The 23,806-nt window shown below is 46.8% G+C and overlaps 1 protein-coding gene across 3 annotated transcripts in view; it reads left to right on the forward strand.

Moving 5' to 3' along the window:
* LOC144511789 (ethanolamine kinase 1-like) overlaps positions 1-23,806 on the forward strand; it is an 81,283-nt gene that overhangs the window by 10,430 nt on the left and 47,047 nt on the right. For all 3 annotated transcript variants that reach the window (XM_078242118.1, XM_078242117.1, XM_078242119.1), the window contains exon 2: positions 10,959-11,218. In XM_078242118.1, the coding sequence (XP_078098244.1) occupies positions 10,959-11,218 (260 nt within the window). The remainder of the gene's footprint in view (positions 1-10,958; positions 11,219-23,806) is intronic.

Genomic DNA, 23,806 nt, shown 5'->3' on the forward strand with positions numbered 1-23,806 from the left:
GGCTTGCACCGACAACAACCCCACCCAGGCCCTATCCCCGTAACCCCATCTATTTATCCTGCTAGTCCCCCTGACACTGAGGGACAATTTAGCATGGCCAATCAACCCAACCTGCACATCTTTGGGAGGAAACCAGAGCACCTGGAGGAAACCCACGCAGACATGGGGAGAATGTACAGACAGACAGTGATCCGAGGCTGGAATCGAACCCGGGTCCCTGGCACTGTGAGGCAGCAATGCTAACCACTGTGCCGCTATGTTGAATTGCAACCCTAATATTGGCTATTGGCACCATCAGGTAAGAACAGAGGCCAGGTTCCCACTCTGAATCACTAACCAATGTTGTAAATTTAATGGTAACTTTGCAATGCATATGATCTCATAAGCCTGAATCTTCTTTGTAAATTTAGTAAGTGATTTGATTCTATGATTCTATTTGATCTCCTGGATTGGGCTTGGTCGCCTGAGGGGGTTGAAAAGGAATCGTCCTTGATTTCTTTTCCCTTATTGGCCCTGGTTCTTTTTTTTGTCTCTTCCAAAAGGTTTCCTGGTTGCAGCTGGGTAGGTGTGTTATAGGGAAGTACTAGTCCAGCTGCTCGGCCCATTGTGATGTACTAGACCAACTGGTCTTTTTCCCGCACGAGAGTTTCATTTGTAAATATTTGTTTGAACAATAATAGAATAATTTACAGAAATAAACTAAAGGACATTTTAAAAATTTTGTCAGTGTCACAAGTAGGCTTACATTAACACCACAATGAAGTTACTGTGAAAATCCCCCAGTCGCCACACTCCGGAGAATTTAGCATGGCCGATGCACCCTAACCAGCACGTCTTTTGGACTGTGGGAGGAAACTGGAGCACCCGGAGGAAACCCACGCAGACACGGGGAGAACGTGCAAACTCCACACAGACAGTGACCCAAGCCGGGAATTGAACCCAGCTCTCTGGCGCTGAGAGGCAGCAGTGCTAATCGCCGTGCCGCCCCTTGGAACAGATATTTAATGTGAACAAGTTACTTTTGGAGTTTTATCACCGTTTCTGACAGAATCTGACCTCCATGGCATCCACTGCACCTTCAGTGTTGGCAGGTGAACGAGGTGAATCCAGTTTCCCATTCAGTTTTACATCAATCCCTGTAACTGTGTTCCAATGCTTCTGGAAGGATGTTTGCAAGACTCGGTAGGGTAAATGCATAGGGTTCTAGTGATGGGGCCTGGGTGGGATTGTGGTCGGTGCAGACTCGATGGGCTGAATGGCCTCCTTCTGCACTGTAGAAGCCTACGATTCTATGATCTGCAGCACATGGATAAAATGCAAACACCTTCCTTGTCCAAACTGTGGTGCTTATTGTGGCTTTACAATATTTCAGTGGATTTGCCACCTGCTTGGAGTAGGGTCTAAGTATGATTTACGCTTGCTAGTGAGTTGCGTGTAATTGTAATGCCTGGGATAACCCTCCGAGTGTACATTCAACAATACAGCTGATTCACATTTTAAACACACTCAAGGGGTCAGCAAGATCACTTCCATCCTTGCCTGTTCTGAAATGTAAATTGGCTGACAGGATTCCTCTTTTTGTTATTAATTGGAAATCCACTTAGAATTTTAATCCATAAAACATTGATTCACTTGAACTTGTTCCCTCGCTCGCTGTCCTGTCCTCACCCAAGCTGGGAACTGAGCTCCCTGCAGAGTGATGGGAAATGGGTGACACAGTGGTTAGCACTGTGGTTAGGGACTCGAGTTCAATTCCAGCCTTGGGTCACTGTCTGTGCGGAGTTTGCACGTTCTCCCCGTGTCTGCGTGGGTTTCCTCCGGGTGCTCCGGTTTCCTCCCACAGTTCAAAGATGTGCAGGTTAGGTGGATTGGTCACATAGGCGGCATGGTGGCACAGTGGTTAGCACTGCTGCCTCACGGCACCAGGGACTCGGGTTCAATTCCAGCCTTGGGTTACTGTCTGTGCGGAGTTTGCACGTTCTCCCCGTGTCTGCGTGGGTTTCCTCCCGGGTGCTCCGGTTTCCTCCCACATTCCAAAGATGTGCAGTTTAAGTGGATCGGCCATGCTAAATTGACCCTTAGTGTCAGGGGGATTAGTAGAGTAGTTCGGTGGGATTACAGGGATAAGGTCTGGGTGGGATTGTTGTCAGTGCAGACTCGATGGGCCGAATGGCTTCTTTCTCTACTATAGGGAATTTATGATTCTTCTAAATGTGGGCCAAATCTGGCACACAGCAGGTCATACTGCCAGGATAAATATCTGGATTGGACAGGGTACTTTGCATTCTCCTTTAGCTACTAGGACACCCTGAAATGAAATTGTTTTGCTTAATTGGAAACTCCTTGATCTCATTTCTTGTAACCAGGAAGGTTTAGTTACTGCAACAGTCAGTTGGGTCTAAGGAGATTAGCTCCAGAGGATCCAATAACAGATATCTTATCCAACTCTGCTAATCAGTCAATATTATAGTAACGGCAGACTGAACTTATCATGTTTTTGGGTCACGTGTACGATACATTGAGAACCGTTGGTGCAGTTTTTAAGTCCCTAGCACCTTTGTCACACTATTCCTGCTCCTAGTTCTTATGTTCTTATTTCCCAGTCATAACAACAATATTGTTGAAGGCTTTACCAGATCTGGAAGTGTAGTCCAAGTTGCAGGAGGCAGGCTGGGATGTAAGGCTGGAGGAGATCGGAGAAAGATTGGAGGGCGGCATGGTGGCACAATGGTTAGCATTGCTGCCTCACAGCGCCAGGGACCCAGGTTCAATTCTCGGCTTGGGTCACTGTCTGTGTGGAGTTTGCAAGTTCTCCCTGTGTCTGTGTGGGCTTCCCCCGTGTGCTCAGGTTTCCTCCCACAGTCCGAAAGACGTGCTGGTTAGGTGAATTGGCAATGCTAAATTCTCCCTCAGTGTACCTGAACGGGCTACGGGACTTTCGCAGTATCTTCACTGCAGTGTTAATGTAAGCCTATTTGTGACACTAATAAATAAACTTTAAAAAAACTTAAAAATAGGGGTGTGGAGGGGATTATTAAACCCAGACCCGTCCATCATTGTCCTTGTATTATCCTTGTATTTACTGTCCTTATCGAGTCTGTGTGTGACTCCAGTCCCATAGCAATATGAACATAGAACAGTACAGCACAGAACAGGCCCTTCGGCCCACGATGTTGTGCCGAGTTTTATCTGAAACCAAGATCAAGCTATCCCACTCCCTATCATCCTGGTGTGCTCCATGTGCCTATCCAATAACTGCTTAAATGTTCCTAAAGTGTCTGATTCCACTATCACTGCAGGCAGTCCATTCCCCACCCCAACCACTCTCTGCGTAAAGAACCTACCTCTGATATTCTTCCTATATCTCCCACCATGAACCCTATAGTTATGCCCCCTTGTAATAGCTCCATCCACCCGAGGAAATAGTCTTTGAACGTTCACTCTATCTATCCTCTTCATCATTTTATAAACCTGTATTACGTCTCCCCTCAGCCTCCTCCGCTCCAGAGAGAACAGCCCTAGCTCCCTCAACCTTTCCTCATAAGACCTACCCTCCAAACCAGGCAGCATCCTGGTAAATCTCCTCTGCACTCTTTCCAGCGCTTCCACATCCTCCTTATAGTGAGGTGACCAGAACTGCACACAATATTCCAAATGTGGTCTCACCAAGGTCCTGTACAGTTGCAGCATAACCCCACGGCTCTTAAACTCCAACCCCCTGTTAATAAAAGCTAACACACTATATGGTTGAGACTTGATTGCCTCTCTGAAATGTTTGGCTCATAGTACCACCGGTTTCCCCGCGCAACGAGAGATGGTGGCGGTGCCCGCGCACTGAGAACAATTTTTTAAAAAAGATGTAAGCATTTTCAATTCTCTACGTTGGTGAACATGGAGGGTAAATGCTGGGATAGAAGGCAAACTGGACTTGACGCAGGTCAGGATGTGTCTTGGAAAAGTTGAGGGGTAATCAAGTGGGGCGTGGAGCCTGGTGAGAAGGCGGCGGAAGCTGAGTCTGGGCCATGGTGGAAGAAGATGACCTTGCTTGCAATTATTGGGAATGGTCCAAAAAGATAAAAATACGTCATTGCTGCATTTTCCTCTTGGGAATGTCTGTAGATAATATTTGTCAAATCATTGAACATGATGAGGCTGCCAAAAAGAACATGAAGTTTCTAAGTGAACCAGTCTTCCTCTCTTTTTATTCTTGTGCAAATAGTAACTATGGTAATTTGAATAGCATTGGTCCTCCTTTGCTTTGGAGATTATTCAGGTATCGGAGCTGTTGTCCAGCTCCCACTTGAACTCTGAGCACCGAGATTCCAAAATCCCAGGCTCACTTTCACTTGCTCTTGGCGAATCTCCCCTCTGACTAAAATCGAATTACAAATAAATTCAATGGCAGAACGAGATGAGGCATGATATCACTGCAACGTCTGTTGCTTAATGGCCGAGACTTTGAGCCATTGGTCTATCTGATCAAGTGGATACGGGAACAAAGGTAGGTCATTCATCCCTTCCAGACAGTTCTGCAATTTGGCTAGATCATGGCTGATCTGTATCTTAATACCATCTACCCGCATTCGGTTCATCATCCTTAGTATCTTTGCTCAACAATAATCCATTGACCTCCGGTTTGGAATTTTCTACTGACCCTCCAGCCTTAACAGGGGAGAGAATTATAGATTGAGGGGAGAATGTGCAACAAGACCTGGGTGTCCTTGTACTGAAGGTAAGAATGCAGGTGCAGCAAGCGGTAAAGAAGGCAAATGGTATGTTGGCCTTCATAGCTAGGGGATTAAAGGGGAGGCAGTGGCATAGTGGTATTGTCGCTGCACTAGTAATCCAGAGACCCAAGGTAATGCTCTGGGGGTCCAGGTTCGAATCCCACCATAGCAGATTGTAAAATTTGAATTGAATAAAAATCAGGAATTAAGAGTCTAATGATGTCCATGAAATCATTGTTGACTGTTGAAAAAAAACATCTGGTTCACTAATGTCCTCTAGGGAGGGAAATCTGTTGTCCTTGCCCGGTCTGGCCTACATGTGATTCCAGACCCACAGCAATTGATTGACTCTTAGTTCCCCTCAGGGATGGGCAATAAATGCTGCCTCAACCAATGACGCTAACGTCCCATGAACAAATAAACAAAATCCAGCACCGGAGAAAGAAGGGCTGTCTTGCTGTAATTATACAGGGCCTTGGTAAGGCCACACCTGGAATATTGTGTGCAGTTTGGGTCATCTTTTCTGAGGAAGGACGTTCTTGCTATAGAGGGAGTGCAGAGAAAGTTTACCAGGCTGATTCCTGGGATGGCGGGAATGACGTGAGGGAAGATTGAGTTGGTTAGGATTATATTTGCTGGAATTCAGAAGAATGAGGGGAAATCTCATAGAAACTTGTAGCATTTTAAGAGGATTAGACAGGCTGGGGGTGTCCAGAACCAGCGGTCAAAGTCTAAGGATATGGGCTAAATCTTATACATCTGAGATGAGAAATTTCTTCGCCCAGAGATTGGTAAACCTGTGGAATTAACTACCACAGAAAGCAGTTGAGGTCAAAACATTGAATGTTTTCAAGAAACAGTTAGATATACCTCTTGGGGTGAAGGGGATCAAAGGATATAAAGTGAAGGTGGGATCAGGCTATTGAGTTGGATGATCAGTCATGATCATAATCATAGAATCCTACAGTGCAGAAGGAGGCCATTTGGCCCATTGAGTCTGCACTGACCACAACCCACCCAGGCCCTATCCCCATAACCCCATGCATTTAGCCTGGCTAGTCCCCCTGAGACTAAGGTGCAAATTTAGCATGGCCAATCCACCTAACCCGCACATCTTTGAACTGTGGGAGGAAACCGGAGCTCCCGGAGGAAACCCATGCAGACACGGGGGAAAACGTGCAAACTTCACACAGAGACCCAAGCCGGGAATCGAACCCGGGTCCCTGGCGCTGTGAGGCAGCAGTGCTAACCATGAATGATGGAGCAGACTTGAAGGGCCAAATGGCCTCCTCCTACTTCAAATTCTGTGTTGAGATTTTCACCACCTTGTGTGTCAAGGAGTGTTTACAGCGATCACTTTAATTTTAAGGTAATGCTCACAAGTTCTGGGCTCCCTGTCAGATGATATAGTTTTTCCCCATCAATTCTATGACAGGGGGTCATTGTCTTAGTATAAGCGGGAGCAAATTTAAAACAGAGTTGAGGAGAAACTAGTTCTCCCAAAGGGTTGTGAATCTGTGGAATTCGCTAAGCAAAAGTGCGGTGGATGCTGGGACAGTGAGTAAGTTTAAGGAGGAGTTAGACAGATTTTTAATTGGTAATGGGTTGAAGGGTTATGGGGAGAAGGCAGGAAAATGGGGATGAGGAGCATATCAGCCATGATCGAATGGCGGAGTGGACTTGATGGGCCGAATGGCCTAATTCTGCATCTATACCTTATGAACTAATTCCCTTTGTTCATCTACCTTCTCTCCCACGCCCGCCCCCCACCCCCCCCTCCTCCCCTGCTTACAAGGATCTTGTTGTAGGTAACAAAGCTCCCACACACTGTGAATTCTTCTTGTCCTGAGGAGAATAACAGTAAAATGTTACCATGGATTCACAGATTGCTAGAAGAAGGAGGCCATTCAGCCCATCATGTCCATGCCAGTCAACAAAGATCTGACTACACTCATCCCATTTTCCAGCGCTTGGCCTACAGGCCTGGAGGTTACGGCAGCGCAAGTGATATCTAAATACTTCTTAAATGTTATGGCAGTTTCTTTCAGGCAGAGAGTTCCTCAGTCCCGCCACCCTCTGGTTATTGACCCCTCTGCTAAGGGGAAAAGCTCCTTCCTATCCACCCTATCTATGCTGCTCAGAATCTTCTCCACCTCTATCAGCCCCTCTCAACCTTTGCTGTTCTGAGGAAGACAGAACTCAGCCTATCCAAGCTTTCCTCCTAGCTCAGACCTTCCAGCCCAGGCAGCATCCTGGTGAATCTCCTCTGCACTTGTGCAATCACATACCTCCTAGAATGTGGTGACCACAGCTGCACGCAGTACTCCAGTTGTGGCCTGACCGGCATTTTAAACAGTTCCAGCATGACCTCACTGCTCTTGTATTCTGAGCGTCAGCTAATAAAGGCGAGTATCCCACCTGCATTCTTATCATACCTGGGAATCCGCCTCCCCATTTCACCCTCCCACTTCCCCCTCCCTCCCACTTCTCTCTCCCTCCCACTTCTCTCTCCCTCCCACTTCTCTCTCCCTCCCACTTCTCTCTCCCTCCCACTTCTCTCTCCCTCCCACTTCTCTCTCCCTCCCACTTCTCTCTCCCTCCCACTTCTCTCTCCCTCGCCCTCCCTCCCCCTTCGCTCCCTCCCCCTCCCTCCCACTCTGCTCCCTCCCTTCCACTTCTCTCTCTCTCTCTCCCTCCCACTTCTCTCTCTCCCCCTCCCTCTCACTCGCCACCCTTCTCTTCAGCACCCTGTTGGTAGCTATGGAACTTTAATTTGATGGTGCAGGGCTAATGCATTAAGCCAGACGGGCGGTGCGTGTGTTCAGTTGAGAATAATTACCAGCTGCAAAACAGACAGTATTTATTCACAGAAGTCACACCATAATTGTAATCTTCCTTCACTTTTATTAGTCTGTTTACATTATGATGGGATGATATTTATAGATTCTAAACATTTTTGGTCAAAAGCCCCATCAGAATTAAGGTTTTTTCCCTTCATTAACTGCTCTCTGGATGTAGTTGACATCAGCAAGGCATCATTGATCCTCCCCTGGCTGGCTGCAGAGTTGTTAAGTCTGGTTGGCTGCCCTCCCAGAGGGTTCATTGATGAAACATGACCTCTCTCACAGTATTGGTCAATCCTGCAAATGGACAACTACCCTCGGCCAATGGGGAAACAGAACAGGCAGACTGTCCATAAACCGGCTTTTCCCCACCTGCAACTCATATTTTTTATTGTTTTACTCAGCACGGTGGCACAGTGGTTAGCACTGTTGCCTCGCAGCGCCAGGGACCCGGGTTCGATTCCGGCCTCAGGTCACCGTCTGTGCGGAGTCTGCACGTTCTCCCCGTGTCTGCGTGGGTTTCCTCCGGGTGCTCCGGTTTCCTCACACAGTCTAAAAGACGTGCCGGTTCGGAGCATTGGCCATGCTAAATTCTCTCTCATTGTACCCAAACAGTGTGGCAACAGGGGATTTTCACAGTAACTTCATTGCAGTGTTAATGTAACCCTACTTGTGACTAATAAAACAAACTTTAAACTTTAACTTAGAAGATACAGAGCCAATGCTCAGAGTAGATCGGGCAAACCCAAACCCATTCCTTGCTTGCTCCCAAAACCAAATTCAAATTCCAATTGAATCCAATTCATGGACCCCACAAGAGAGACAAACAAGATCCAAGCTGACAAGATATGGCACTGTGTTCCATCCTGGGCTTGATCTGACGCTTGTTCGTAACAGAAGACCACAATTAAAATCCAAAGATAATTGGAGAAACAGTTTTGTTTATCACTGCTATTTTCCCCTGTCTCATGCGTTGTTAGTAGCAGAGTCCTGGAGATTAATCTGTAATTACTGGAGTTTCCAGGGCAAAATTCCTGTAGGGTTGTCAATGGAGAGTTGAGGATGTGATAACAGGACACTTGGAAAATATTGATAGGATTAGACAAAGTCAGCACGGATTTATGAAATGGAAATCATGATTGAAAAACCAACTGGAGTTTTTTGAGGATGTAATTGGCAGAATAAAGTTTATTTATTAGTGTCACAAGTAAAGCTTACATTAACACTGCAATGAAGTTACTGTGAAAATCCCCTAGTGGCTACACTCCGCTGCCTGTTCGGGTACACTGAGGGAGAATTTAGCATGGCCAATGCACCTAACCAGCACATCTTTCGGACTGTGGGAGGAAACCGGAGCACCCGGAGGAAACCCACGCAGGCACGGGGAGAATGTGCAAACTCCAGACAGACAGTGACCCAAGCCGGGAATCGAACCCGGGTCCCTGGTGCTGTGAGGCAGCAGTGCTAACCACCGTGCCGCCCATACAGTTATAGTTAGAATAGTTGCTACTTGCCCTGGCACTGCCTCTTAGCACCTGGCAGTGCCCATCAGGCAGGTTCTCTGCGGAGCCTCATTGTAGGGAGATCCCCTTTATGTGTGATTGGTGGGGAGGGAGGGCAGGGGTGAGAACCCCGATACATGTGGTGGTGGGGGAGGGTTGCCCTGATGCTTGGTGGCGGAGCAGGAGGGAGTTTACCTTTCTCACAGATGGGGTGCCCTTTGAAGATGGTGCCCTGAGGTCTGTGGAGCCGACATTGCTGACGCTATCAGGCCCCGCCCTGCCAGAGTGACGGCACAAACCACGCCCCTCCCCCAGATTCTCTGCGCACCGAGTGCCAGAAAATGTGGAGTGAAAACTCGGCTGTGCGCCTGGCGTGATACACGCTGGTTTTCCGTCTGAAGCTTCCACTGCCAGATTTTGGGAAAAATTCCATTCGACATTGAAGGACATGGGACTAGAGTGAATGTGGCAGGCGGTGACTAGTGGGATCACGTAGGGATCAGTGATTAGGCTCCAGCTATTCACAACATAAATCAATGATTTGCATGGGGGAATCAAATGTTGTTTTCCCAAGTTTGCTGGTGACATGAAACTTGGTGATGAGAGTGGTGAGGAGGATGTTTAGAGCCTGCAAGATGATTTAGACACGTTGAGTGAGTAGCCAAATACAGTGCAGAAGGAGGCCATTCAGCCCATCGAGCCTGCACCGACAACAATCCCACCCAGGCCCTATCCCTGTAACCCCACGTATTTACCCTGCTAGTGCCCCTGACACTAAAGGGGCAATTTACCATGGCCAATCAAACTAACCCACACATCTTTGGAGGACTGTGTTTATGAATGTACTGAATGCGGAGGAGGGAAAGATGTCAAATTAGGTCATCCTATCAGTAAATAAATATTTAGTCACTCTCTTGTGCTTTGAGGTTTAGATGCCTGGCCTACCACTCCCACCTTTAAAATCCATTCAAGCAGAACAATCTGTTCTGGGCGGCACGGTAGCACAGTGGTTAGCACAGCTGCTTCACAGCTCCAGGGTGCCGGGTTCGATTCCCGGCTCGGGTCACTGTCTGCGTGGAGTTTGCACATTCTCCTCATGTCTGCGTGGGTTTCCTCCGGGTGCTCCGGTTTCCTCCCACAGTCCAAAGATGTGCGGGTTAGGTTGATTGGCCAGGTTAAAAATTGCCCCTTAGAGTCCTGGGATGCATAGGTTAGAGGGATTAGCGGGTAAATATGTGGGGGTAGAGCCTGGGTGGGATTGTGGTCGGTGCAGACTCGATGGGCCGAATGGCCTCCTTCTGCACTGTAGGGATTCTATGAATCTGGGTGACCCATTTTCTGGTGGGGGAATCAGAGTAAAGGTGGGTTAGTGTTTGTGCAGTGAACACTCAAAGGTAAACAGAGGTGGGAGTGAGGCTTCACTGAGGAGGATGTGGGTGGAGCAGGAATGTTGGGAAGGTGAAAGGTTGACTTCCAAACAGTGTGAGGCGCCTGGTGATAAACATGTATTGCAAATAATGTGAGAAAAACGAGATAAAAGAAGCACAGTTAATATTGTCTGACCCTGATGCAGGACTCGGTTTCCTCCGGGTGCTCGGGTTTCCTCCCGCACTCCAAAGATGTGTGGGATAAGTGGATTGGTCATGCTAAATTGCCCCTTTGTGTCAGGGGCGTTAGCAGAGTAAATACATGGGGTTAAGGGGATAGGGCCTGTGTGGGATTGTTGTCGGTGCAGGCTAAATGGGCCAAATGGCCTCCTTCTGCACTGTAGGGATTCTATGATTCTGGACTGGTAATTGCCGTTTGGTTGTGGTACCCACTGCGATCGCGGCCAGCCGAATTTTTCACCAGGTGCGTGGCTAACGGTAAACTCCTGTTTCTTCCAGTTATTTACAGACGGAATCACAAACAAACTGGTTGGCTGCTACGTGGAGAACCGAATGGAAGACGTGGTCTTGGTGAGAATTTATGGCAACAAGACTGAGCTGTTTGTGGATCGGGACAATGAGCTGAAGAGCTTCCTGGTCCTCAACGCCAACGGCTGTGCTCCGAAGCTCTATTGTACTTTTCAGAATGGTCTCTGTTACGAGTTCATACACGGAATGGCACTTGACCCCCGGCATTTAGGAGAACCAACTCTATTCAGGTACCAACATTTACTCATCACGTAGCCTCTATACCTGCATTCGCGCCATGTGGACAATGCAGAGAGCTGTTGCCCTTTCATTTCTGCTATTGTGAGTCTGATCCTGACCTGACAACATAAAACTATAAAATATAGGAACAGAATTAGGCCATTTGGCCTATCGTATCTACACTGCTATTCAGTCGTGGCTGATCTGTTTCTCAACCCCATTCTCCTGCCTTTTCCCCATAATCTTTGATCCCCTTACCAATCAAGAACCTATCTATCTCTGTTTTAAATACACTAAATACCTGGCCTCTTCTGTGGCAATGAATTCCACAGATTCACCACCCTCTGGCTGAAGAAATCCCTCCTTCCCTTGGTTCTAAAGAGTCGTCCCTTTAATCTGAGGCTGTGCCCTCGGATCCTAATCTTTCCTCCTACTAATGGGAACATCTTCTCCATCCCCACTCTATCTAGGCCTTTCAGTATTCTGTAAGTTTCAATGAGATCTCCCCTCATCCTTCTAAACTCATCGGGTACAGACCCAGAGTCCTCAAACGCTCCTTCTCCATCAAGCCTTTTATTCCTGGGAAGATTCTTGTGAACCTCCTCTGGACCCTCTCCAAAGTCAGCTCATTGGGGCGGCACGGTAGCACAGTGGTTGGGGCGGCACGGTAGCACAGTGGTTAGCACTGCTGCTTCACAGCTCCAGGGTCCCGGGTTCGATTCCTGGCTCGGGTCACTGTCTGTGTGGAGTTTGCACATTCTCCTCGTGTCTGCGCGGGTTTCCTCCGGGTGCTCCGGTTTCCTCCCACAGTCCAAAGATGTGCGGGTTAGGTTGATTGGCCAGGTTAAAAATTGCCCCTTATAGAGTCCTGAGATGCGTAGGTTAGAGGGATTAGCGGGTAAATATGTGGGGGTAGGGCCTGGGTGGAATTGTGGTCGGTGCAGACTCGATGGGCTGAATGGCCTCCTTCTGCACTGTAGGGTTTCTATGATTCTATGATCCTTCCTTAGATGCAAGACCCAAAATTACTCGCAATATTTCAAAAGTGGCCTGACCAAAGCCTTATAGTGTCTCAGCAGTACATCTCTGCTTTTGCATTCTAGTCCTCTCGACAGCTCTGAATAGTTACTCTTGTCTTTTAGTGAGGAACTGTGTGGAAATGTTGGGGTGCATTTGGACAGTCCAACAAAACAAGACCAAATTGTGTTTGACTGTATTTTTATTCCAATTCAATCAAATCAACTGTAATCGCCATTTATTCCGTGTTGGTAGACTGGGAGGAGATGAGAAGCAGGAACAGTCATTTTTTTGGGAGGCAAGCAGGGGGCAATTCTAATGAAGTTCTTAGCTGAGAATCTTAGGTGAGTAAGCAGTTTAGGGTAAAACTATTTATTCTCAAACTATCTATTTTAACTTCATTTTTTGAAACCGCAAAAATGTGGAGATCTTTTCTTACTTCTGATGACTAAGCCTTACAAGGATTGCGACTATTACTAAGTAGTTCCATTTCAATTATTTATAATTGTTAACAGTTTCAGAGGTACTGGTATTACTAATTATGGCCATCAAATTGAATTGGATTAGAAGATCAATTCAGGGATGAATTTTTTTTTCTACTTTCTTTTTCCCCCAACTGTGCGTGCTGTTTAGATTCCTTGCCCACAAGAGTTTCCAACCATTGACTTCCCCATTGAAAGCACAGAGTCATCAAATATCCCATTCTTAAAGAATATTCCATCTTCTATCTCACTCTCAAAATACACGAGCTCATATTTCTATATATCTATTTATTTTACAAGCCCATTAAAGACCGATATTCTTGGCGATTCCCCTTTTGTTATCATCAGCAAACCTGTGCACAGGTTTTGGGTCTTTTTCGTTTAAATCCTAGCCCATCTGCCATGGAGTTGCATGCAGGGAATCCAGACTAAATGGATGAGATGGGATTAAAGGACTAGGACACACGGACATAGTTCAGTTGCCATTTTGAAGACCTACATTCTGTCCTCCTTTCTAATTTTAGATTATTTACAGGTAAGTGGTAATTTGGGAAGCAGTTAAGCGAGTTTTTGCATTGGAGGCACTTTGCATTCTTGGCTGAGGAGCTGACAACCTCAAAAGGCATTAGAGCACCACCCAGGGTGGAGGGTATAATTACAGTGTGACTGCTTACATAGACAGTTTACATTGTAAAAGCAGGCCTCGGCATTGATGCTGCAAATTGTTGATGGGAAGTTACTCATAGGATCCTACTGTACAGAAGGAGTCCATTCGGCCCATCGAGCCTGAACTGCCAACAATCCCATCCTATCCCGTAACCCCACATATTTACTCTGCTAACCCCCCCGAAACTAGGGTCAATTTAGCATGGCCAATCCACCTAACCTGCACATCTTTGAACGGTGGGAGGAAACCAGAGCACCCGGAGGAAAACCACACAGACACGTGGAGAATGTGCAAATTCCACACACACAGTGACCCAAGCTGGGAATCGAACCCGGGTCCCTGTGAGGCAGCAGTGCTTGCCACCGTGCTGCCCATACCGTGATGCAGCCATGACATTTTCATTCTTAGATTTATGTCGAAGGATGTTGTGACACTAATACTTGGGGCGGCCCGCCAGCTGTTTATCAGTCTTGAAGGCGCCATAAGTTTAACCTGCACTGGGACTCCTCTCGTTGAGTAACAATATGGGTTATCTGTTAGCGGTGCTGTTTAACGGCTGTTGGGGTATGTTCATTGCCATTAACTCTTGCAATACAGGCCTTAAAAAAAGGAACCTCACAGAGATTGCAAATTGGAACTCCTGAGTAATATTCAATTTCTCTTATAATTTAGTTTCACTAATTTTTGTTTTCATGATGTCTTCCAAAAGCATCAGGACAATCATTACACTCCAGAGTGAAATGTTCTTTGTACCTACGTCAACCATCGACTTTGTAACACCTGTGACCATTTGTTGAGTTTTTATTCTCCTCCACTGCCCCCCTCTCCCCACCACCTTCAAAGAAATGAAATATAGAATGTGTTTGCGCTCATTGGACTGATTCAGTCCCGGCAAGCCCGAACCCCTCAAAGCAAGGGAGGGAAGAGCTAATGTTTGGGGATGAAATTTCTTTTGAAGGCGGAACCAATTCTTGGAACAACACACAGTAGCATGTAAGCACTTGGCTCTCTGTTACATTACACCTAGGTAAGGAAATGCCCAATTTTTTCTGGATCTCCGATTTCCCTTCGCCCGTGAATGGTAATGAGGTTGTAATTTGCAAGTGGCACCTGCTACACTGCAGTCAGAGGAGCATAAGGACTTACCTAGGAATAGACCATTCAGCCCTTCGAGCCTGCCCCCTAGCTGCTTCTCGCTCCCTCCTTTGTCATCGCATCACCTTTTTCCAGACAGCATGAGGGTAACAAAAGGTGTAGTTAAACATTTGAGGGGTTGGGGGTGAGTTTAGTTCAGTTGGCTGGTTAGTGATGCAGAGCGGCGCCAACAGCGTGGGTTCAATTCCTGTACCAGCTGAGGTTTCTCATGATGGCCCTGCCTTCTCAACCTTGCCCCTCGCCTGAGGTGTGGCGATCCTCAGCTTAAAAACACCCCCAGTCAGCTCTCCCTTAATAGGGAAAGCAGCCTATTGTCATCTGGGACTATGACGACTTTACCTTCCGTTAGATATGTTCCTGCGATGTTCTCAACAGTCCAATGGTGTGCCTTGGGAACCTGTAGTGTCCGTTTAGCTGATCATTTTCCCTGCTACTTCCAAACCCTGGACATATCCCTGGAAGTTCCATCACCAGATCTTCTGCCTTCAGTTTGCTTTTGGGTCATTTTCCAAACTTGTTTTCACACTTCCACATTTTTATAGTTAGTCGTAATCATGGTTTCATTCAACTGAGTTGAGTCCCTGGGAGAGATAGATGGTGTGTAATCTATTGGTGCACACGCCTTGTAAATCGCCTTTCCAAAACTCTACTTTGGCAACAATCTTATTTTCCCCATTCAGCAAAGTGATTCAAGCAACAGCAAGTCCGAATGTTTAAGACAACATGTTGGTTTGGAGAATTTTCTTTTGGAAAGCAGCCATTTTGAATTTTGTGTCCACCCCTCTATTCGATGTTTGGTGGAATTCAGGGTGAAGGAGCTTTTGCTGAATTGCTCTTTGTTTTTCCCAGATTGGTGCACTTTCCCCGTGTGTCGGTTTCAATAACTTTTCATGGTTTTGAGATGGCCTGCTTCTCCTATTCATTCAGTTTAGTTCGTGGGGCCTTTTTTTGAGGAACCTTGAAGTAGATTTTTGGTCCTGGTCTACAATGAAAGTCTACATTAGCAAAGAAGCATTACATTCCCCTGAATGGTTTTTGAAGCCAGTGCATTCTCTGAGGCACTAGTGAAAGTATCTGTTGGCCGCAAAGCTGTACAAAAAGTGGGACCAGCCTAATACTGTACCACCCCCCCCCCCCCCCCCCCCCATCAGCCAATGCATGATCTACCGCACAGTGATGGAAGTAGTCACAGCAAAGTTATCAAGCAACGCTTACACAGCATTAACCTGCTTTTGAGTGTCAAAGTTGGGTTCCACTAGAGCCACTTGACTCCTGCTCCCAATGCGGTCTGGGTCTGAACATTGACAAAGGAATTGAATTTGAGAGGTTTTTTTTAGTTTACACTTTTTTAGTGTCACAAGTAGTCTTACATTAACACTGCAATGAAGTTACTGTGAGAATCGCCTAGTCGCCACACTCCGGTGCCTGTTCGGGCTTACTGAGGGAGAATTTAGCATGGCCAGTGCACCAAACCAGCGCATCTTTCGGACTGTGGGAGGAAACCGGAGCACCTGGAGGAAATCCCACTCATGGGAAGAACGTGCAGATTCCACGCAGACAGTGACCCAAACTGGGAATTGAACCCGGGTCCCTGGCACTGTGAGGCAGCAATGCTAATCACTGCCATCGTGCTGAGGTGAGTGACTGTCGTCAGTGAGCCTTTTATGGTCAGAAGTGGGATGTTCGCTGATGATTGCACCGTGTTCAGTTCCATTTGCAACTCCTGTGATACTGCTGCAATCTGTGCCCATATATGCAAGACCTGAATAACATTCATTCTTGGTCTGATAAGAGGCAAGTAACATTTGTGCCAGGGAATGGCCATCTCTGATGAGAGAGAATCTAATCAACTCCCCATGACATTCAAATGCATTTCCATCACTGGATCACCATCGACATCCTAGATCTTCCCATTGAGTAGAAATGGAATTGGACCGGCCTTATAAATACGGTGTGAGGCGAGGGCCTAGTGATATTATCGCAAGACTATTAATCCAGAAATGCAGCTAATGTTCTGGGGACCTGGATTCGAATCTCGCCACGGCAGTTGGTGGAATTTGAATTCAATAAAAAATATCTGGAATTAAGAATTGACTGATGACCATGAAACCATTGCCGATTGTCGTAAAAATCCATCTGGTTCACTAATGTCCCTTTTAGGGAAGGAAATCTGCCATCCTTACCTGGTCTGGCTTATACGTGACTCCAGACTCTCAGCAGTGTGGTTGACTCTCAACTGCCCTCGGGCAACTAGGGATGGGCAATAAATGCTGGCCCAGCCAGCGATTTCCCCAGTCCAATGAATAAATTTAAAGAGCAGGTCAGAGGCTTTGGTGAGTAACTCACCTCCTGACTCCCCAAAGCCTGTCCACCATCTACAAGGCACAACTCAGGAGTGTGATGGAATACTCTCCACTTGGTCTAGATCATAGAAATCATAGAAACCCTACAGTACAGAAAGAGGCCACTGGGCCCATTGAGTCTGCACCGACCACAATCCCACCCAGGCCCTACCCCCATATCCCTACACATTTACCCACTAATCCCTCCAATCTACGCATCCCAGGACACTAAGGGGCAATTTTAGCATGGCCAATCAACCTAACCCGCACATCTTTGGACTGTGGGAGGAAACCGGAGCACCCGGAGGAAACCCACGCAGACACAAGGAGAATGTGCAAACTCCACACAGACAGTGACCCAAGCCGGGAATTGAACCCAGGTCCCTGGAGCTGTGAAGCAGCAGTGCTAACCACTGTGCTACCGTGCCGCCCAATGAGATGAGTGCAGATCCAACGACACTCGAGAAGCTCGACACCACCCAGGACAAAGTAGCCCACTTGATGAGCCTCCCATGCAGCATCGTAAATATTCATTCCCTCCGCTGTTGATGCACATTGGCAGCAGTGTGTACCATCTCGAAGGTGCCCTGCAGCAACTCTCCTTTGATGGAACCATCCAAACCCACAATATCTACGACCTAAAAGGACAAGGGCAGCAGACAAATGGGAACATCACCACCTGGAAGTACCCTTCCAAGCGACACACCATCCTGACTTGGAAATGTATTGGCCGTCGCTTTACTGTCACTGGGTCAAAATCCTGGAAATCCCTCCCTAACAGCACATTGGGTGTACCTACACCACATGGACTGCGGCGGCGGGTTCAAGAAGATGAAGGGCATTTGGGGATGGGCAACAAATACTGGCCTAGCCGGCAACCCTCACATCTCATGAAAGGATATTTTAGAAATTGGCCCATGCAACCAAAGCCTTTTTCGTTTTCTCCACCTCCAATATTTCCATAACTACATCATAATAGAAGGAAGAAAAGGCTTATCTTACTGATCTCCTGGCTTCTGAGTTTGGCTGTTTGCAGCAATGTCTAGCAGAATATCCTGGGTCAGTCCTGGAATGGTGACAACCCCATTCCTAATATGGTATTCCTTCATTTTGCCACACCTTGGCAGATCACCCTATTCCATTGCTATTCTTAATCATTAACTCGACGAACTATATACCAGCGACCTTCATAAAGATGAGCTTTTCCTTTCCTCATTGTGTGGATTGGTTTCTATATCACCCCCTTGGCCCGGTATGTGTGACCTTGTACATTGACCAGTTGCTGTTGCCTTAATGACTCGGTCAAAGGATGGCACCTCCCTCCATCCAGTGTTCTGCCATTACTGAAGTGTTGTACAGCGCTGGGTGGTTTTGAGAGAATTGCTGCACATAGTCCCACTCCTCCCCGTGGCTCTGAAATACTGCATGTTTTGAGCTGATGGAAAGACCTCCTCCATCTTATTAAGAGCCTTGTAATTGGCTCTGAAGGGTTTTAGTTGCTTTTGGTGAAGCAATGTGAATGGTCTGCACCGGCTGGTTTCGAAGCTTGCTTTCTCACAGTGCTTTATATTGTTGGTTGTTCTCAGCCTGGCAAACGGACAAAGCGACAGACTCCAGTCATGATTTCGGTTCTGGCCAATTGCCAGAATTGTCTGCCTGATGTCTCGGAGGCTTCAGAGGCACTGGCCTGCACTGCATGAGTAACATCCAGGCACTGGATGGAATTTGAAGAGATGTCCCACCATTATAAAATCATTGCTGGGGATGGTGTTCCATGGGGTGGGAGGAGGGAAGAGAGGGGAGGGTGGTTGGTATTGTTTGGGTGGGTGTTCCATTGTGGGGGGGAGGTGGGTATTGTGTGGGGGGGTGTTCCTTTGGGATGGTGGTTGCATCGTGGTGGTTGGGGCTTCTATTTTTTAAATTGGGCGCCCATCATGGAACCTGCCCCGAACCTATTTTTGACTATTTGGCTAACAATATGTTGGAGAAAGCTGCCCTTGCAACCGACTGCTTCCTTCCCATTTTTCTCTCTCCCACTGCAGAATGAGAAAATTCCCCTCTATCTCATGTTATTAAATATTTGGCCCTTCGAGTTCCTGTCGCACATACAGTGGAAATATTCATTTGGTTTTTTTTATATAGTTAAAAATCATCTCCCTCCAAGCTCCAGAACAAAGTCATCCTCTGGGTAACAGGATGACCCTCCATCTAAATATTATTTGATTTGATTTATATTGTCACATGTATGAACATACAGTGAAAAGTATTGTTTCTTGCGCGCTATACAGACAAAGCATACCGTTCATTGAGAAGGAAACGAGAGAGTGCCGAATGTAGTGTTACAGTCATAGCTAGGATGTAGAGAAAGATCAACTTAATGCAAGGTAAGTCTATTCAAAAGCCTGACAGCAGCAGGGAAGAAGCTGTTCTCGAGTCGGTCGGTACGTGACCTCAGACTTTTGTATCTTTTTCCTGACGGAAAACCACCAAATCAGGAATGTAATTATTTAAAATTACAAAAAGCAGGTGAATGTTTTTTTACATGCGAATCTGTGGCTTGGATGGATAAACTTTGAGCTGTGTGGTCACATGGCAAATACCACAGCCCTTACACCACATCTCCCTTCTCTCTTTGGCACGGGACATGTTAAGTCACAATCACATGGATAGCAGTGACTGCGGATAGTTGGGAACCTGTCTCGGGGGCAGGGAATTCATATGGTGTTCGTGGAAGTGGAAATGACTAGGGTTGGGAAGCATTTTCCGATCGGGGCCATTGTGATCTCCTGGACTCGTTTCGATCGCCTCAGGGGGTCGGAGAGGAATTTCCCAGATTTTTTTCCCCATATTGGCCCTGGGGTTTTTCACTCTGGGTTTTCGCCTCTCCCTGGAGATCACATGGTCTGGAATGGGGGGGTGGGGGTAAGTTAATAGGTTGTAATGAACAAAGCATCGTAGCTGTGAGGGACAGCTCGGTGGATAGGATATTGGTATGTAGATAGGCTGGAAAATTGGGCGGGGATCCTGGATTCAGGATTCAATCCTGGACCGGGGAGCAGCGCGGGCTTGGGGGGCCGAAGGGCCTGTTCCTGTGCTGTATTGTTCTTTGTTCTTTGTTCTTTGAATCATAGAATCATAGAACCCTACAGTGCAGAAAGAGGCCATTCGGCCCATCAAGTCTGCACTGACCACAATCCCACCCAGGCCCTACCCCCATATCCCTACATATTTTATCCTCTAATCCCTCTAACCTACGCATCTGAGGAAAATAAGGGGCAATTTTACATGGCCACTCAACCTAACCCGCACATCTTTGGACTGTGGGTGGAAACCGGAGCACCCGGAGGAAACCCACGCAGACACGAGGAGAATGTGCAAACTCCACACAGACAGTGACCCGAGCCGGGAATCGAACCCAGGTCCCTGGAGCTGTGAAGCAGCAGTGCTAACCACTGTGCTACCGTGCCGCCCCCCCCCCCCCTCACCCAATCGGCCAATTGGACTGAAGAGCAGGAATCCCGGAGCTGAGTGTGGGCTTTCCCAGGTGGAATGGATCCTGGAGCTGCAGAAGTCGGGAGCATATCCTAGCACTTTGTATATGAGTGTAGGTGTTCGAATAAATAGTTTGTTGTTGTTCAAACCTGGTGGTCACCAATCACTCGGATACTACATTAAAAAATTCCAAAATGCTGGAGTGTGGTTAAAGAGAAAAGTTCACCTTTCTCGCAAATGAGATAGATTATCCGGAATATAGAGACCATAAGATACAGGAGCACAATTAAGCCATTTGGCCCATCAAGTCTGCTCTGCCATTCAGTCATGGCTGATATGATCCTCATCCCCATTCTCCTGCCTTCTCCCTGTAACCCTTGATCCCCTTATTGATTAAGAATCCATCTATCTCTGTCTTAAAGACACTCAATGACCTGGTCTCCACAGCCCTTTGTGGCAATGATTCACCACCCTCTGGCTAAAGAAATTCCTCCTCATCTCAGTTTTAAAGGAGCGTCCCTTCACTCTGAGGTTGTGCCCTCAAGTTCTAGTTGCTGCCACTAGTGGAATCATTCTCTTCACGTCCACTCTATCTAGGCCTCTCCGTATTCTATAAGTTTCAATTAGATCCCCCTCCTCATCCTTCTAAACTCCATCAAGTATAGACCCAGACTCCTCAACCGCTCCTCATATGACAAACCTTTAATTCCTGGGATCATTCTTGTGAACCTCCTCCGGACCCCCTCCAAGGCCAGGACATCTTTCCTTGGGTATGGGGCCCAAAACTCTCTCAATATTGCAAATTGGGTCTGACCAGAGCGTTATACAGCCTCAGCAGTACATCCCTGCTCTTGTATTCGAGCCCACTAGAAATGAACATTGAATTTGCCTTCTGAACTGCCATCTGAACCTGCATGTTAACCTTAAGAGAATCCTGAACCAGGGCTCCCAAGTCCCTTTGTGCTTCAGATTTCCGAAGCCTTTCTCCATTTAGAAAATTTAGAGGGGATGCACAAGGGCCATTAGAAGATAAAGTTAGGGCTTTCAAAGAAGCTCCAGTCTTCCAACAGCAGAACTCCAGAGAGATAGAGAGGGAGAAAACATCTCTTGCCTTTTGCGGACCTCCGGAGAGGGAAACCTGTTTTCCAGCTCTAGCTGGAAACCAGCTCCCAGACTTCAATTTCCACAGAGAGAGAGAGAGGGGGGCGGCACGGTGGCACAGTGGTTAGCACTGCTGCCTCTCAGCGCCAGGAACCCGGGTTCAATTCCCAGCTTGGGTCACTGACTGTGTGGAGTTTGTACATTCTCCTCGTGTCTGCATGGGCTTCCTCTGGGTGCTCCAGTCTCCTCCCACACTCCAAAGATGGGCGGGTTAGGTGGATTGGCCAAGATAAATTACCCCTTAGTGTCAGGGGGACTAGCTAGGGTAAACACATGGGGTTATGTGATAGGGCCTGGGTGGGATTATTGTAGGTGCAGACTCGATGGGCCGAATGGCCTCCTCCTGCACTGTAGGGATTCTATGAAAGAGCTGCTCCTTTTAAATTCAAACAGCAACTGCCTGCTCATCTCCCTGTAAGCCTAGCTCCAATCCGTATATGACTTTCTCTTGTCAATCATCCTAATTAAACCCTACCCTGAAAACCCCAGGGGACAACCCTAAAATTAACAAAACTGCGTTAACTCAGATTAAAATAAACACCCCAATAATTAGGAGCAATTATTCTTCTGCATGCTTGGCATGTGGGCTGCTGGGTGTAGGCAAACGGCATCGTAATCAGAGCTGAAACACAAACAGTCCCGTCACAAGAAACATGACACAAATACACTTCTTAAAGGCACAGTACCGTCAATAATAAATAGTTTATTGTTGTCCAAACCTGGTGGTCACCAATCACTCCGTTACTACACACAGATAAAACACGAGAGCAAATCCAAGGGTGTCCAGAATATTAATCCGAGATGATTTTAAAGTAATCTCTTAATAAAATGATCAAAGGGTTCTTAGAATGTAACCGGTGACAATTTTGTATTGGATATAATGTGACCAATGGTAACAAGCTGTAAGGGTCAGCTGACCCAGTAAACCATGGAACCAGTTTATAAAATGATGTGATGGTCAGCTGACTCACTATAAATAAGAACCTGTTGGGAATTGTGGGGGAGCTTGGAGTGGCCCAGGGCGAGGCCCAAAGTTTGGAGTAATGAAGTTTCTTTATTAAACCCTTTCTTTGATTTATAAGTTGGACTAAGTTTTGTTATATTTTTATTGTCTGCATTTGAAGAGTTCCTTCCAATGAGACAAGGGTTGGGTTTAGCACTTAAGAAATTGCACATTTTCCTGCAGAATGTTAGCAATGAGAATAAAGAACATTTTCTATATATTTCTTTGCACCGGATTAAGCTCAAGACCTTTTAGTTAAGGCAGAGAGAAAAATCTGTATATCCCAGCCTTGAATATATTCAATGATGGAGTCTCCAGAAACATCTGGATAGAGAATTCCAAACATTCACAATCGTGAGTTAAGACATTTCTCCTCACCACTGTCTTAAATAATCCGAACCTCCTTCTGAGGCTGCGCCATGTGTTTCCCAGTCTGGGAAATAACCTCTCTATGTTAATCCCAACACGTTCCGTCTGAACCTTCTGTTCCTGCGGCAGAATTCCAAGTTGAGGGAGGGGAAGACTTCTGCTCGGGCTACCTGGAAATCTGAGTTTTCTTAAACACGGTGGAAAGTGGGTATAATGGGGGCAGATTGCTGGGTGGTTGGTAGGAAGAATTTCTGCTTCTCTTGGCCCTCAAGCAGTGCTTGAAAGTGCACTTGGCTCTTCCGTGCAGCAGTCCTCACCTCTCTTTAATGGCCCAAGAAAGAAAAATCAGGCGGCATTATAGCTGAGAGAGAGAGATAGAAAATCTGAAGCTCGTAGCCTCGTGCATAAATGAACGACCGACCCGTATTCTATTCCAGGAGTGGGTTGGTCCACTCCATGCCTCACCCTCCTCCCTTCCCAAATCCAAGTGAAAGTGAGTGGATTAGATTCAAGCTTGAGATCGTTTGCATTTGATTGTCTCGCTAGACCCAAATCCACCTCTTTTCGGGGGGGCTGAAATTCCCCACAGTACAAGTTATTTTTATACGTATCCCTTTCATTCCTTTGCTGAATTGGGAAATTGATTCATTTTCCTTCGAATCCTGCAGCTGAACAAGGCTTTACTGGGTTGCATGTCAATCTGCTCTCCTTCTAATCCCTCGATTGAAAGCATTCCTTGTTTGGTTAACTCTATTGCATCGACAGCTTAGCTTATAACCATGTTCCCCATGCCTCTGCAGTATTGGCTGTTTTTTGATTCCCTGCACTATGTTGGAAAGAGATCTTGCCCTTCCTCCACTGCCCTTTTCTTTCTTTTGCCTGTTGCTAAAACTTCTCAAATTACTGGTTTA

This window comes from Mustelus asterias, chromosome 25, assembly GCF_964213995.1.
Source record: "Mustelus asterias chromosome 25, sMusAst1.hap1.1, whole genome shotgun sequence".
Lineage (NCBI taxonomy): Eukaryota > Metazoa > Chordata > Chondrichthyes > Carcharhiniformes > Triakidae > Mustelus > Mustelus asterias.